Consider the following 16,620-nt stretch of genomic DNA (forward strand, 5'->3'; position numbering starts at 1 on the left):
CAATACAAAACATAAAAAGAACTCATACAACTCAACATAAAAAAAACACATAGATAAATGAAGATGATGTGGTGTGTGCGTACACACACACATAATGCAGTATCAGTCACAAAAAAGAATGCAATAGGGCTTCCCAGTGGCTCAATAGTAAAGAATCTGCCTACCAATGCAGGAGATATGGATTCAACCCCTGGTCCAGGAAGAACCCAAATCCTGCGGAGCAACAAAGCCCATGCGCCCAGCTCCTAAGCCTGTGCTCTGGAGCCTGTGCAACTACGGAAGCCTGCACGCCCCAGAGCCCTGTGCTCTGCAACAAGAGTAGCCACCGCAGTAAGCAGCCCACACACCGCAGTGAAGAGTAGCCCCCCTCACCACAAGGAGAAGAGCCCACGCTACAACAAAGACCTAGCACAGCCAAAAATAAATACATTTTTTTAATTATTAAAAAAAAAACACGTGGAAGGGAGAGGCTTCCCACACCAAGGGATTCTCTGTAGACAACTTTAAAGAAGAATGAAATAATGCTATTTGCAACAACATGAATGGACCTAGAGATTATCATACTAAGTGAAGAAAGTCAGACAGACACAAATATCACACAATATTACTTTGATGTAGAAACTAAAAAAATGATGCACAGGTACTTATTTACAAAATAGACTAATAGAAACTGACTCACAGTCACTGAAAACAAACATGGTTACCAAGGGGCAAGAGGCAGAGAGTGATAAATCAGGAGTTTGGGATTACCAAATACAAGCTGCTACATATAAAACAGATAAGCAATAAGGTCCTACTCTATAGCACAGGCAAGTATATTCAATACCTTGTAATAACGGAAAAGAATCTGAAAAATAACATATACATACATAAACTGAATCACTTTGCTGTACACTAGAAACTAACACAACATTGGAAATCAACTATATTTCAACTTAAAAAACACTTGATTAAACTATAGTTTTAAAAAACTGATTAAAGAATAGGCAGAGGATTTAAATATTTTTCTGTGGAAGACATACAGATGGTCAATAAACACATGAAAAGATGTTCAACATCACTAATCTAATCAGGAAAATGCAAATCAAAACCACAATATCACCTCCCCCTGTCAGAATCAGTTCAGTTCAGTCGCTCAGTCATGTCTGACTCTTTGCGACCCCATGAATCGCAGCACGCCAGGCCTCCCTGTCCATCACCAACTCCTGGAGTTCACTCAAACTCATGTCCATCGAGTTGGTGATGCCATCCAGCCATCCCAAAAAGACAACAAATAACTGTTGGCAAGGATATGGAGAAAAAGGAACTCTCATGCAGTGTTGGTAGGGATGTAAACTGGTACAGCTACCATAGAAAACAGTATAAAGGTTCCTCAAAAAATTAAAAATAGAACTACCATGTGCTAGTCACTTCAGTCATGTCTGACTTTGCAATCCTATGGACTACAGCCCACCAGGCTCCTCTGTCCATGGGGATTCTCCAGGCAAGAATCCTGCAGTGGGTTGCCATGCCCTCCTCCGGGGGATCTTCCCAACCCAGGGATTGAATCCAGGTCTCCAACCTTGCAGGTCTGAGCCACAAGGGAAGCCAAAGAATACTGGAGTGGGTAACCAGCCTATCCCTTCTCCAGGGGATCTTCCCAATCCAGGAATCAAACTGGGGTCTCCTGCATTGCAGGCGGATTCTTTACCAGCTAAGCGGTATACCAAGGAAGCCAGAATTACCATATGATCTAGCAATTCCATTTCTGGCTATTTTTCTGACAAAAATAAGATATATGCATCCCAATGTTCACTTCAGTATTGTTTACAACAGCCAATATATGGAAGCAATCTAAGTGTCCATCAATAGATAAACAAAGAAGATGTAGTATATATATACACAAAGGAATATTACTGAGCTATAAAAAAGAATGAAATCTTGCCATTTACAACAATGTGAATGGACCTAGACAGTATTATGCTAAGTAAAATAAGTCGGAGAAAGATACATACTATACAACTTCACTTATATGTGGAATCTAAAAACAAAACAAATGAACAAACATTAACAGAAGAAACAGATTCTTGGATATAGAGAACTAACTGGTGGTTGCCAGAGGGGAGGGGAATGGGGAGTATGAGTGAAATGACAGAGGGAGATTAAGAGGTACGGACCTCAAGTTATAAAATAGGTAAGTCACCAGGATGTAATGTACAGTACAGGGAATACAGTTAATAATATCTTAATAACTTTTTATGGTGATGGATGGTAAGCAGACTTTGGTGAACATTTTCTAACGTATAAAAATATCAAATCGGACTTTCTGGTAGTCAAGTGGTTAAGAATCCAACTGCCAATGCAGGGCACAAGGGTTCAATCCCCAGCCCGGGAAGATTCCACATGCCTTGGGGCAACTCAGCCTGTGGGCCACAATTGCGGCCTGAGAGTCCTAGAGCCTGTGCTCCACAACTAGAGAAGCCGCCGAAACTAGAGGCCTGAGCACCCCGATTAGCCTCTGCTCGCTGCAATTAGAGGAAAGCCCATGTGTAGCAATGAAGACCCAGCACAGCTGAAACTAAATAAATAATTTAAAAAAAAATCAAATCATTATGCTGTATACCAAAAACTAATATGATACTGTAAGTCAATTATCTTCAATAAAAAATAAAATTTTTTAAAAAATGGGCCAAGGACTTGAATATATTTCTTCAAAAAAGATATACAAATAGCCAATTTGCATATGAAAATATATTCAACATTATTAGTCATTAGAGAAATGCAAACCAAAACTACAATGAGAGCCAGTTCAGACCTACTAGAATGGCTATTATGGGAAAAAAAAAAATCAAAAAATAACAAGTGTTGGTGAAGACGTGGAGAAGTTGGAACCCTGATGCACTGCTGGTCGGAATGTAAAGTAGTGCAGCAATCCCACTTCCAGATGTATACCCAGATGAAGTGAAGGGACGGACACAGTTACTTTTCACACCAACATTCACAGCAGCGTTATTCTCAATAGCTGAAACGTGAGGAAGATCCAAATGTTCTCAACAGCTGAATGGATAAACAAAATGTAGTATGCACATATAATGGATTATTACTTAGCCTTAAAAAAGGAATGAAACCCTGACACATACTACAACATGATGAATCTTAAAAGCATTATGCCAAGTGAAACAGCCAGAGGCAAAAGAACAAATGCTGTATGAATGCACTTATATGAGGTACATGCAATAAGCAAGTTCACAGAGAGAAAATAACAGAGGGTGCCAGTGGCTGGGGATGGGGGAACAGGAGTCGTCATCTCCCGGGTAGAGAGTTTCCGCTTTGGATAATTAAAAAGCTCTGGAAATGCATTGTGGTGATGGTTGCAGAACAGTGTGAATATATTTAATGCCACTAAATTTCACATTTTAAAAAAGGTTAAAATGAAAAAAAAAGTTAAAATGATAAATTCTGTTATGTGTATTTTACAATTTAAAAATGGACTCAAAAAAATTTTAACTTCTGCTTATCAAAAGACATCATTAAGACAATGAATAGGCAAACCACAGATTGGGAAAAACATCCCCAATATACCAGACACAAATCAATTTACCAGGCTGCTTAAACACTCTGCAACTGGGAGCTCTGAGAAGACCAGTTCTGCCATGCATCCACGCACACCCGTATGAAACTGCAGCACGGCTCAACAAAAAGAAGTCCAGAACTGTGACAAAGCCTTGGCTTTGCTGATTTCCGGTCCTGGGCCTGCTTCCTCATCTACAACACGCTGAAACTTAGTACCGGCTCCACCTTGGTGCCAATTCTTACATCAAGATGAGAGAGCTTATGTAGCAGTACCACAGAATGGAAAGTTAAAATACTGAGAGAAGATGGATAAAGACTTCCTCTCCTCCTATGTTTCCCTAGGGCCACCCATACATTCAACCTTCTCTGGGAGACTTGGGGTTCCACTTAGAAATTACCTTTCCAGTACATGTTTGGCCCCCTAAGCAAGCACTTCTATTGATTCATTGCTACTATACAACTCTCCAAGCTTCCTCAGAAAACTGTTCAATGAGGTTTGCCCACTTAGAAAACTGAGCCAACCGGCACAACTTTAAATTATCACCACTAACAAGGAGGGGAAAACAATTAATGAAGGTTAAAACAAAAACAAAACCAGCATTCAGATGGCCTATTTGAGACGCTCATGGTCTGGCAAAAGTTTTGATACCAGAAACTTCCAAAAGCATGCTATATACTTGCTTTCCAGCCATCTCTTGCTTCCAACTAAGGGACTTCATGGGACAGCAAACGATGATGGCCTTCTACAAATGGAAACAATTAAAGGGAGATTATTCCTTCCTCCAAGGACACAAAACAAGTCTGCCCTCTAGCTTCACTATCATACTCAGGCTCTCACGGGCAGGGCTATGCCAGCCAGGCTCCCACCAGCCGCCCTCTGACAAGGCATGGGAGCAGGATGAAAGTCCTCAAGGTACTCAAAGTCCTAGGGAGCCCTGGAGCGAGCAAACCGATCTCAGCTACCAGTTTTTCAAAACGGACAAAGTGATACCAAGAGCCAGTCATTCAGTTCTTCATTCTCTTCATCCCTAGGGCTTTCCTGATACCCTGGGGATGCAAGCAAACAACAACAACAAAAAGAAACGAAGGAAAAAACACACTGGTCTGCTTACCCCTCGTTGGACCGTATCATGTAGTCAGTAAATTCATGGTCTCCCTTGATCACCTCCAAGGGGACCACAAGGTTGACGTCAGAATCAGTGTTCCGCAGCTGGTTGAGTTTAATGTTGACTGAGAAGAGGTAATCCCGCACTTCGTCTATGCCCACCTTCAGGCCCTTGCACACCACATACCTGAGAGGAGAGACCCTGTCACTCCACTGAGCAAGCTTGCCCGGTATAATTCCTCCTCCCTGAACCTCCTGCTGAGTCACAAAACCCCTGTCTACATACCAAGAACAGAGTGCTGCAAAGTTCACCTCAAATCCTTCCTTCTTATGTTGGGCTGTGTTTCTACTCTCTATGGCAGTAGTTTCCAATTACCCTGTGCCAGGCTGGCTGAATCACCATCAGCTGGGGAAGTCTGCTAAGGGCAATGACTCTCCAGGGATGGGGCCCAGAAATCTGTGTTTTTAACAAGCCACCTAGCAATTCGGACTGGCTGCCTCTTCTCTCACAAGATGCACGGGCACTGCGTCCCATCTGGGATGCACACAGTGACTCTGGTTTGTGGCCCACTTGTCCTTCAGGTAACCCTTCCTTGGCCTCCTTCACCCTCCTGGGCCAAGCCAAGGATCGCCCACAAAAATGTGGTGAACAAGGTTGGTGGAGGAGGCGGAGGCTGAACAGTACGTCAGAGAACCAAGAAAATCCAAGTCCTCTTGGCTCCAATCACTTTTTTAAATCAGGGTTTTTTAATGTAGCTTGAGTTGCTCATGCCAGAGATGCACCAGGTTTTCCTGTTCTGACATTTAGCCAACTAGTCCGATTCAAAGGGAGAGGAAAGCCTCACCTCTCTGAGTTGGCAGGACGGCTGGTAATCGGCTTAAAGAGACAGACTCGTTCAAAGCAGCAGTACAGCAGGTAGATGAGCCCCACGCTGAACGGTGTGAAGAGGTCAAAGGTTTTACAGATAAAGTGGCCTCCTAGGTTAAGAGAAAACACCAACGATAGTCAGCAGCTTCCACTCCAGGAAATGAGTTGTGTCATCTCAGGGACTATGACAAAGTCAGGGCCCAGATACCTGGGCCCATTAAAAGTCACAGGCCACAGAAGGGAAAGAGTTGTAGAGGGGACTTTGGGGATTCCATAGCACTTTCCCCCCTAAAGTCCTCATTCCACCATGTGTCATCTCATACAAGCAGACCATTAGCTAACTTTCAAGCCAACCCCAACACATGTTCTTGTACAACAGGGCCTCTGGTGGGTCCTGGGTGGGGAGACGGCAAAGTGTCACCTGTCCGGACAACAGACAGCGCCATGAGGAACTGACAGAGCAGCAGCTGTTTGCTGAGGATCTCCTGCAGGTTCTCCTGTCCCTCCACTGAGAAACCCTGAAACGAGAACGCAAGGATCAGAGCAGAAAAGAGAAGTGACGAGGACTGAAGGGTGCTCCGACCTCATCTTCCCTGAACCTTCTTCAGGTGTCTCCACTGGTCTCCACCAGCTGACTGACACAGATACAGTCTGGTGTTTAGATTCTCTGGCGTGGTCGTATGGCTCCCTGTGGTAAAGACAGCACCTGGGACCCAGGCCTGCCTACTGAGCCAGTGCTGTTTTCCTGCTGTATCGCTCCTGGGGATCTGCTCCTCCAAGGAGATGGTCCAGAAAATTTTAAAACTCATGCTGGAATCCAAGGGAAGGATACGGCAGAACAGAGGCAAAATACGCTGGTCACAAGCCAACTACAAGTCAGGAAACTGAATGCCCTGGTGAGTCCAGTGAGACCCAGGGAGCACGTGTGGCTAAATCTGTATGGGCTCCCTCAGTCCTGGGCTGACCACTGAAGAGGCCCCAGTCTGGTGACAGGAGAAACTCTGCCTAACTCTGATAGTCACAAGAATCTTCCTTTCTCTGCTGACCACAGATTTACTCACAAAACCCCCCCTCCTGTCCCAGGACCATGGAGCCTCTTCCTCCAGCTGGCAGAGTCTCTGGGCAGGCTGTTTGTATGAAAAATGTATGTTGCTGTTCTTGGAGTGGTCTCCCTCCCTGTGAGATCCCAGCAAGGAGCAGAGAGCCAAGCTCACAGGGGAGTGAGGGACGCCAGGGGCTATGATGGGAAAAGAGGCAAGTTATTGTTTAATGGGCATAGCATTTCAATTTTGTAAAATGGAATAAGTTTTGGAGATCTGTTTCATGAAAGCATGATTATAATTAACATAACTGAACTGTAAACTTAAAAATGGCTGCAACAGTACATTTTATGTTATGTGATTTTTATCACAATAATTAAGAGAAGCAAAGAGGCTGGCCTCCATTTAACTGGCCCCAGCCTGGTCTCCAGAAGTAAAACTGTTCAGTAATGTCTTCCAGATTTACAGATGCTTCTTAAAATGCACAGCTGTTTATAGGGAGAGGGGAAAAAAGACACACACAAAAAATCCCATGTGGGTCACCAGTCTATGTTGGCTAAGTCAGAGGGACAATCCTTGAGTTTGCCACTCGAGCTGATGCCCTGCACGGCTGCCTCCCCAGCGTATCAGACCCCGACAGGCTCAGCGGAAGCGGCCCCTCCCTCCACCCAAGCCTATCTGATGTCCCCTGCTAGGCACCAATCTTTGGGGACTGAGGGCACGCTCGGCTCCTGTGCTGACATCTTAAACATTTCTTCCCCTCTCCACACAGCTACTGCTTAAGAGGCTGCCCAGGGGGCTCCAGAAGCTTTTTGCAACTCTGGCCATGTGACCCTGGATTAACTGCCGCATTCTCTGACCTCTCTCTACACGAAGCTGTGGCTCACAACTTTTCTGGTAGTCCAGAGAAGACTACCGGCAGCGTCAGATTACTAGGGGAGAAAGCTGCAGGGGTGCCTCTACGCCTCAGGCAGCTGCCCAAGAAATGGGCAACCTGAGTATCTTCTTCAGCCCAGCCACTGACACAGCCTCTTGCAGAGTCTTAATATGGAGTCTTAATTAACATGGAGTGGCTGCGTTTGGTTACGTGGTCACCTATCAGCTGCTCCTGAGGCTTAGGAGTGGCCGTGTACAGACAGCCTCTCCAAGAGCAGCGCCTGGGTGACAAATGATGGAAACGTCCTTCCTGTCGGCTCTGCCGAGTTCGTCTTAGTCACGGTGCCCCCTCACCAGGCCTCCACCCTCACCAGAGGCCTGTTGAGGAAGTGAGCTGGGCAGATCCGCCTGCCCCAAGCAAAGATGACCATAACAGCAGAGCCTTGACAAAGTTACAAATGGAAAAGATGTACAAAAAGAATAAAAACATACATCATCACCCCATGAAGAGCAGGTTACCTACCCCATCAGCCATCAGAAAGTGGACGCCCTTGTGATCGGTGTTATCCAGGACGAAATTCCTAAAAGCATTGATGTTCTCCGGGCGGGTGATGTCTCCGTCTCCATCGATCCCACCCTCACCTGACAGACAGGACACAAGGTTCACATTTAGCTCGTCCGCCCTGTGCCTCCCTGGCAGCGGGACACAACCTCGCCAGGGCTGTGAACACAGGTACCAGGCAGGCCTCAAGGCCCAGGAGAAGAGCTCTGTGAGGAGCAGCTCAGTGAAGGACCCGTCACACAAGGCTGCCCTGCAGTGATGGGCCAGGAGGCAGAAACAGGGCCCTGCTACAGTAGAGGAGAGCTCAAGAGGAGTCAACCAGCCGTGAGCCATCAACTGAAACAGGTCTTCATGTTCAAGATCAAACGTGTGTTTAAAGCACCTACATTTAGGAAGCAATATCAACTTCTTCGTAAGTTCTGTTAACAAAGGACTTGGAATTTCCTGCCAAGTCACAAGAAGCAAGACAGAGTGGAGGGAACTGCTAGGCGGTTGCTGAGCATCTGGCATACAAGGCTGGGGATGGGTGTGGGTTTGTATTTGTTAATAACCCTACCAGTTCTCAGCCAGAGATCAAACAGTTTTATTATCTCCTGTCACCACCAGAGAAGGAAGGAGAAATTAACATGGATCTGCTGCAAGTTTGCCTACTGGAGGGTTAACCTGGATCCCACAGGCCTGGGGTAAAAGGCATAGTCAAAAGGAGACTGAGACCTCATGACATGGGCTGGGAACCCCAGGCTGAGAGCCCCGGGACAGAAAACATGGCACGTGGACAGTAACTCCTCCTGATAAGACTTGTCCCTCTGGGTCCCTGGGGCCTCCTCCGTGTCCCTACCGTAGTAGGGCTCGAAGAGCTCGCTGGAAGCGGAGTAGAAGTCCTCCAGCTTGAAGTCGTGAGGGCCCTTCAGAGTCAGCCCGAAGCCCTTGGCGTGCCACCTCTTCCTCCACAGCACGTACTCCGAGAAGCCGCCCGGGCCCGCACAGACGTCGGCAAAGTACAGAAGCTCCGCTTCCCGGTCCTTCACCAGCGGCTTCTGCAGAGGTAAGTGGAAGCCAGGGGAGGAAGAGGGGAAAAATGCCTCAGTGGGGAGCAGGAAAGAGAAAGCAGGGGAGTAAAATAAGCCTTTCAGCAAGCACAGTGCAGAGTTCCTGCCAGAGCCACAACCACCAGGCAAGTGTCCTCTAAGACCACTGCCTTCAGTCACCCATCCCCACCTCAAAACACCCCTGATGCCTTTCACACCACCATACCCAGCTCAGACTCCTAATAAAACACCCTAATGGGCACCCAAGTGTGCATGTTTTATTTCTCAGCATCTTTTCCCCACCATATCCTGCCTTACAAAAGTCCCAACGAGTGGGGTAGATGTTCTAGCCCCCCACATGACAGACAGGGAAAGAGAAACGCCGAGACACAAATCGACCTGTTCACAGTCTGCAGCACTGCTTAGTCAGCATCCCGTCAGCCTGAGCAGGAGACGCAGGCTTCCTGTCCAACCAGAGTCTGAGGGGCTCTCACATCACTTCCTCCCAGCCCAGGGCCTCACCTTCCAGATGACAGTCTCTGCGTCCCTTTGTCCCTTCCTCCTAGACGCTACCTTTTTTTTCCCCTCCAATTAAGTTTTTATCATGGAATAATTTTAGACGTACAGGTAAGTTGCGAGGACAACGTTCGCACATGTCCTTCACCCAGCTTTAGTAACATCTTACACGGTCAGCTGTAAAAATTAATAAACTGACATCACGGGTATATTTCTATGAACTACAGCCCAGACATGCTTCAGACCTCACCAGACCCCTCGTTCGTTCCACGACTCCATCCAAGACCCCACAGTGCCCTGTGCGTCCTCCTTTTTTGCACACCCCCGCTCCTGCCTTTGCCCCTCTGCTGACCAGGGCCTGCGCAGGGCAGAGCTGGAAGCTGGTTAGATTGGGAGAACAGGAGCCACTGATCTAGGCAGCCATCAGAGCACCCAGCCACCTAAAGAATGACTGAATTACACTATCATCATTTGTATTTGATGATTAGTTCTGGCCACTTAAGTGGCTTTAAATTCTTAATATAAAACGCTGGGCGTTCCCTGGCGGCCTAGTGGTTAGGATACTGGGCTTTCACTGCTGTGGCCCAGGTTCCATCCCTGAACTGAGATCTCACAAGCCGCACAGCTTGGCCAAATTAATTAAATTTAATGTATGCTGAATGCAGATCTAGACTGTGTTTACACTTCTCTTCTACACACCTGGGCCCTCAAGGGTGAATTCCACTTGTCTCAAGCCTCCAGGGCAGAGACGTGCCATCTGCACTGGTGACAAGAGGCTGAGCTCCAGAGGGGTGACCGCAGGGGACCCTGATGAACATCCAGCAGGAAGGGCTACGACAGCGCAGCCTTCTCTCCCTCAAAGTCTGGCACGGCTGGGTGCTTGTCCAGAGCTCTCTAACTGCCAGATAAAGATCAGAAGGCTTCAGGGGAAACAGTTATAGGAAAGAAATGGAAATACTAATGCTCACAGTCCAGTCACTTGTGAGGTGACAAGGGCTCTGCATCTGATGATGGTTATCTAGCTTGATCACAACAGTAGAAAAAGTCTCTGGAGAAAGGGACTGTAGCTAAAAATACACTTCATCACCCTGTGGCAAGCCCACTCAGTGTGCTGGGCCACATCAGTTCCTTCTCCCTTCCCTCTGCTCCACCACCCTAACATTCTTTGTTCCTGAGCCATCAATTATTCATATTTTCTTATTGTATTCATTTGCACACTAAAAAAGACCTAATGGCATACGCCAAGAATATTATGCAGCACTTCCCAGGCTGCAAAGCGGTAGTGAGGCAGGCGTCACAAGTTTAAGGCCTGCACACACTGCAAAGAGTGAACACACTGTTTCTCATCACAGGCCAAGCCCTAGCCCCAGGCGCCAGCTTCTCCATGTGAGAAGACTGTGAGAAGAAAGGAGAATGAATCAATGAAAGCACCTCACCTCCAAAAAGACAGCATAAATATGATCTGTTCTGTAATTTCAAGACGTGTCACCCTCGCAGGCCGCGGCCAGCGCTCCTTTCACAGAAAGGACGGCCAGGGTTCTCACCTCTGCCACTTACTGACTGTGCAGTCAAAGGCAAGAACACGATTTATGTCTTTAAGCTTGAGCTTCCTCAACGACAAACTGGAACTAATGTAGGTTATTTCTTAAGGCTATTGTAGGATTAAACAAAGTACCTTATGTCGAAGACCCTTAAAAACTGTACAATACTGAACAAATGTTAAGACGACACGAAGTTCAACTCGATCAGCCAGCTCCCTGAGAGGCAGGCCCTTGTCCCTCCCCTCCTTTTCTCTCTGCAGAGTCTGGCGCAGTGCTCCACAGGCAGCGGGGACTTTGTAAGTGCTGTCTAATTTCTTCTAAGACAGCGCTGAAACTTAAAGATCTACATTCAGCTTTTGTATCCTGTTATGCTTCATAGCCAATGCTTTCTTACCACAACGATAACCGCAGGCACACAAGTCCCTCATGTAACGTTTATATATAATACGCTTCCATATACCCAAAGAATCTAAACGCCCTTCTCTTCCTGGCCCCTTCCAATTCTTGTTTATGATCTCTTTATTTCCCTAGCCTCTTTTTTCCTTTTACCACAACCTGTAGAAGCAGAAACATGCTGAAAAACCTCAAAGAGCCTCCCCCCAGCTTCCCATCTCCAACCTCCTCACACTTTGCTAGGCTTCACATTGTCTGCACTCTTACTCTAAGTTCCCTGATCCAAGAGCCACTGAGACTCTAGCAAACCTGGGCGTGTGCCTGGGGCTTCTGCCACTCCCACGTCTGCTAGGACTGCTCTAAACACAACAAGCCTGCTGGGCTTGGCGGTCACTCCAGTCCTTGGGAGGAAACAGGGGTGAACAGACAGAAGCAAACACTAGGAGCTGAAGAGAAATCACTTTTATAGTGGAGCGTAGAAGAACTTCTCTGGAAGGACAATTCTCCATGGCCACTATCAATCAATGCAAGTCAAGAAGCTGCCTGAAGCATCGCAAACACAGCCACCTTTTCCTATGTAACATCTCCACCCTCCACCTGAATGGTACGACCCTGATGCCTACTTCATTTTCCTGACAGCAAAAGACAATAACCAGATCCCAGCTGCTGGAGGCGTTTACATTCAAAAGCCCAAAATGACGCTGTGATTTCCCATCAACCTGACAGAGTTCCTCTGCCAGGCAGGGATTTAAGGGAAATCATTCGGAGCTCAGAAAATTAAATCAACACTATATCAATGTAATTTTCTCAAGATGCTAATTCCAAGAGCCGTTTCGTACAGCTTGCTGGTACTGTAAGGTGGGAGGGAGACCTGGGAGAGAGAAGTAACTACAGGCTGGAGGGGTCCACCTGCCATTCTGCCAGCATGGAGGAGACAACCAGGCAGGTGAAGCTGAAGCAGTGAAGAACTTGGAAAACAAATTTCTTTAAGCAGTGGATAATCCGGGGCCTACCAGGAGGAGGCTGAGTGAGGCAGAAACTGGACTGGGAACAGCCGGCTCCTGGCCCCTGCACTGTCAGAGAACGAACCTTCTAGGACAGGGTGAAAATGCTTTGAAACTCTGAAGGGAAAGCTAGAATGAAATGTCCTTTTTTCTTTCTCTATCATATGGAGGGTCTGTGTTCAGAAAAATGAGAGTAGTAAAGTAGAAAATCATTCCGATCCACCACCTGTAATTAGGATCCCACACGAAGCTTGTTCACAGAAGCAAAAAGGGAAAGTGGCCACATTTGAAGGCACAGATTTTAGAGCTGGAACAAACCTTAAGAGTCTCTTGGTTCTCCTGGTTCTCTGGCAGGTTAGTAGGGCTAATTTCAGAGATGAGGTAGCTGAGATGCAAAGAAGGTATGACCCTGAGTGACACCACCTGTGACTAAATGCTGCACTTCCTACCTGCCCCCGACCTTCAGACATGATACTGATTGTAAACAGACCAGTGAAAGAACCCAGATGCCCACATTTCATTCAACACTCAGACATTTCCCAGAGTACTGCCCTCTCATACCAGAAACAGCAGCAACCAAATCAGATGATGTCACAAGTTTCAATCTGGAACATTAACTCACTGTAAGGACTGCTCACAGTCGTCCCTCAGTATTGACAGGGGATTGGTTTCAGGTCCCCCCACAGATACCAGAATCTGCAGATGCTTGAGTCCTTTACATAAAGTGGTGGTGTACAGCCGGCCCTCTGTATCGCAGAGTCAACAGACACAGAGGGCTGACTGCACTCAGACTCCACCCGACCCTGTAAGAGGCAGGCTCAAGCTTCCTGGTGGCAACTGGCCTCTACACGTCAACGAGCATGGAGAGGCTCTACACACATCCAACCCTCACCCTTACCTGCTCTCAGGTCCCCAGAATGCCCAGAACCTAGCACCATGGGGAAAGGGAGCACATCCATGTATTCCTGGTGTGTAGCACTGTGCCCGGCACAACGCAGGGGCTGGATAAACACATGTTTAATCAGCGCAGCAGGGAGGCCTATGCACTAACTTGTGCCCTCACCTCCCTGCTCCCTTGGCCTATGCAGGCCACACCTGCTGATCTGGTCAGGAATGCCCCTCCTCCACTGCTGCAAGCCTTGCACTCCTCCACCTGGAGTGAAGAGCAGGCTCTGCAGAGTCGGGAGCTGGGACTCCGGGCCTGAAGCCCTAGAGATAACTGCTTACTAGGGCACTCCTGGGACCACAGGAAGCACTGTGGAACCCTAGCTGAAGAACTCAAAACAAAATATATCTCATCACAAAATGCATCTCCATCACCCAGCAGGAATACTCTCCTAGCATTGTACAAATGGCAATTTCTGAGCCACTGAAGCTGAAGCCTATTTAGCACTATGAATTCAGAAGCAAAATCTTGTTCTCACCCCATAAGAGTCCCTTGGATTTGTAAACATGCGATCGAACACAAAATCCATGTTAGCCATCTTCATTGCTGCCCTGCAACAAAGCAAGACAGAAAAGCATACTCAGTACCAGACAGATGGGAGAGCTGAGGCTCAAATGGGAACATCAACCAGTGTGCATCGGGGGAGGGGAGGGGAGGGAAATGCCAGCAAACCTGTTGAGGAAGAAGACTCCTCGGATCATCTCGTAGGGATTGGCCCGGGTCCGAGCTCGCCGCATCTCCTCCCCATCCAGAACATCAAACACACTCTGCCCGGAGAGAATCAGAACCACAAGGTGAGCAGCATCACCCTCAGGATGGAGCTTGAGGAGCCGGATTCACAGCCCTCTGAAAAGCTAGGCCTCTGCTGCATCCCAGCTCTGAAATGACCAGATGTGTGACCCCAGACAGGCAGCTCGATCACTCTCCCTCTCAACTACCTCACTTGTAAAATGGCACAAAATAGAAGGGAAGCAAGCACGTGCCTGCCACATGGTAAGTGGTATTAATCCTTCTGGCACTGCTAACCCTCGCTGCAAGCCTGCTTCTCCACTCCAGCAGCAACTCGGCAGGGACCAGAGTTTTGCTATGAAGGGTGTACCCAGAAAGAGGGTAGGCAAACCAAGATCAGGCTTTTCTGAGGGCACCTACCTCCCAGCAAGGAACCCTTCTCTTTCTTCTAATTCTCTCTGGAAAAAGAAAGCCCCACTTTACCTGAGGATATTTCCAACTCTCTACCTGCCAGAAAAATAAGCTCCGTGAGGCTCGTCTCAGGCCTTGCTTCTCCTCCCACTCATTTTCTCCTCAGTTTCCCCGGCTCACCCTGCCCCAGGCAATGCACCTCCTGACCAAAGTCAGGTCAGGTCAGAAGATGTCAAGGGGAGAGTAACACTGACTATCTTTTTTAACTCTAACAACACGGAGTATTTTTTTCTTCCCAATTTAAAGATAAGGAAACTCAAACTCAGAAAAGCTAAAGCAAATGGTCCAAGGTCACTCAGCAAAGAAAAAAAAGCCGCAAAATTAGGATTTGAATTCAGCTCTGATACTGAACAATGATTCCAAAACTTCCACTACGCCAGCCCCCCTTCAGGGTTACGATGAACCCACCCACTGAAATTAAGTGGTTCCCTCCCTGGCTACTGACCACAGGGACAGAACAACACTGCAGGGCAGGGGAGTCACCAGGAAAAAGGATGCTCACAGAAACACGCCAAACTGACATCTGCTCTCCAGGAAAAAAATCTTAGCTAAACTTCAGGTTCCCCACAACCGACTCAAAAGAATAAGAAAAACCCAGCACAGCCCCTCACACAAAATCTTCAGCGCCAGCTCTAGCCATGAGGCCTTACCTTACACTTCAACACACTGCGAAGCAGGCCTTCCCCACAAAACTCTGTTTCATCTTCAATAATCATCTTTCTCTACAGGAAGAAGAAAACAATCCATAATGACCACATGTGACTGCATTTGGGGGGAATCTAGGGTTCTGAGTGAGCAGAGCAAAAGGGGGCTTGAGTCCCTGCCAGAGAATATCAACCCCTGAGGGACGGGAAAGAGAAAAGCCTAAATCCCCCTGGCTCGGCTCCAGACGGCTGCGAGAAGGAGCAGCCCCCTGGGGGCTCCCGCGAAAGCACCATATGGATACAAGACTTGTGAATGCTGAGGCTGAGAAAAGCAAACAGGGAGGAGACACCCAAGCTGTCTGTCCCTAGAGTGTGGCGGGGCAGAAGGATGGGGGATATCTGGGAACACCCAAAATGACAGAGGCTGTCCTTTAGCCAGGAAGCCTCTTGCTCCTTGGTGAGTATGAAGGCAGGACCTCAGGCACTGACTTGGCAGCGTCACAGAAAACAAGGGCGTGGGAGCCTCATGGGGATGTTGAGTTCAGCGTCATGTACGAGTGAGGCTGCCTCTAAATCAGTGGTGCTCAAACTCGGTATTCTCAGATTTTACGCTCTTTAAGATCACTGAGGATCCTGAACAGCTTTTGTTTCTGTGGGAGATAGACGTGTATATGTGTGTGTGTGTGTATTTATATACCTTATTATTAGAAATTAAAACAGAGATGTTTAAATATTTAGTAAGAAATATTTACACACTCAGTCGTGTCCGACTCTTTGCGACCCCATGGACTGTAGCCTACCAGGCTCCTCCCTCCATGGGATTCTCCAGGCAAGAGTACTGGAGTGGGTTGCCATTTCCTTCTCCAGGGGATCTTCCCAACCCAGGGATTGAACCCGGGTCTCCGACATTCCAGGCAGATGCTTTAACCTCTGAGCCACCAGGGAAGCCCAAGTTTAAAATGTTATATTAATATCAATAAATGTGTACGGAAACTATATTCCGGAAAAAAATGATTGGGAAGAGTGGCACTGTTTTCCCTGTTTGCAAAGCTCAGCACCCAGCTTACACAAGACAGAGAGTCTCCTGCCCACATGTGCATTCAGCATGTGCTGTCACGTGTCATAGCTTCTGGAAGACTTCTCAGGACAATTGCAAGAGAATGAGAATGAAAAAGGCAAATAACTGTTCAGAATTATGAAAATAACTGACCTTGTAGACCCTCTGAAAGGGTCATGGAGATCCCTCAAGTCCCTATACTTTGAGAACTGCTCTCTGGAACATGCTGATCTGGTAAAACTATATACTTAATTCTTACAATTTTTCAGAAAGAGAATAAACAAATTC

General features: G+C 47.2%; 1 protein-coding gene across 1 annotated transcript in view; it reads right to left on the bottom strand.

The window, feature by feature from the left end:
* The window catches only part of CMTR1 (cap methyltransferase 1), a 53,595-nt gene that overhangs the window by 19,104 nt on the left and 17,871 nt on the right, over nucleotides 1–16,620 (bottom strand). Inside the window, exons 6-13 of the mRNA XM_070361357.1 lie at nucleotides 15,282–15,353; nucleotides 14,104–14,198; nucleotides 13,910–13,982; nucleotides 8,842–9,040; nucleotides 7,965–8,083; nucleotides 5,947–6,043; nucleotides 5,503–5,635; nucleotides 4,665–4,844 (exon numbers count right to left, since the gene is read on the bottom strand). Of these exons, the coding sequence (XP_070217458.1) occupies nucleotides 4,665–4,844; nucleotides 5,503–5,635; nucleotides 5,947–6,043; nucleotides 7,965–8,083; nucleotides 8,842–9,040; nucleotides 13,910–13,982; nucleotides 14,104–14,198; nucleotides 15,282–15,353 (968 nt within the window). The remainder of the gene's footprint in view (nucleotides 1–4,664; nucleotides 4,845–5,502; nucleotides 5,636–5,946; nucleotides 6,044–7,964; nucleotides 8,084–8,841; nucleotides 9,041–13,909; nucleotides 13,983–14,103; nucleotides 14,199–15,281; nucleotides 15,354–16,620) is intronic.

This window comes from Bos mutus, chromosome 23 (assembly GCF_027580195.1).
Source record: "Bos mutus isolate GX-2022 chromosome 23, NWIPB_WYAK_1.1, whole genome shotgun sequence".
Taxonomy (NCBI): domain Eukaryota; kingdom Metazoa; phylum Chordata; class Mammalia; order Artiodactyla; family Bovidae; genus Bos; species Bos mutus.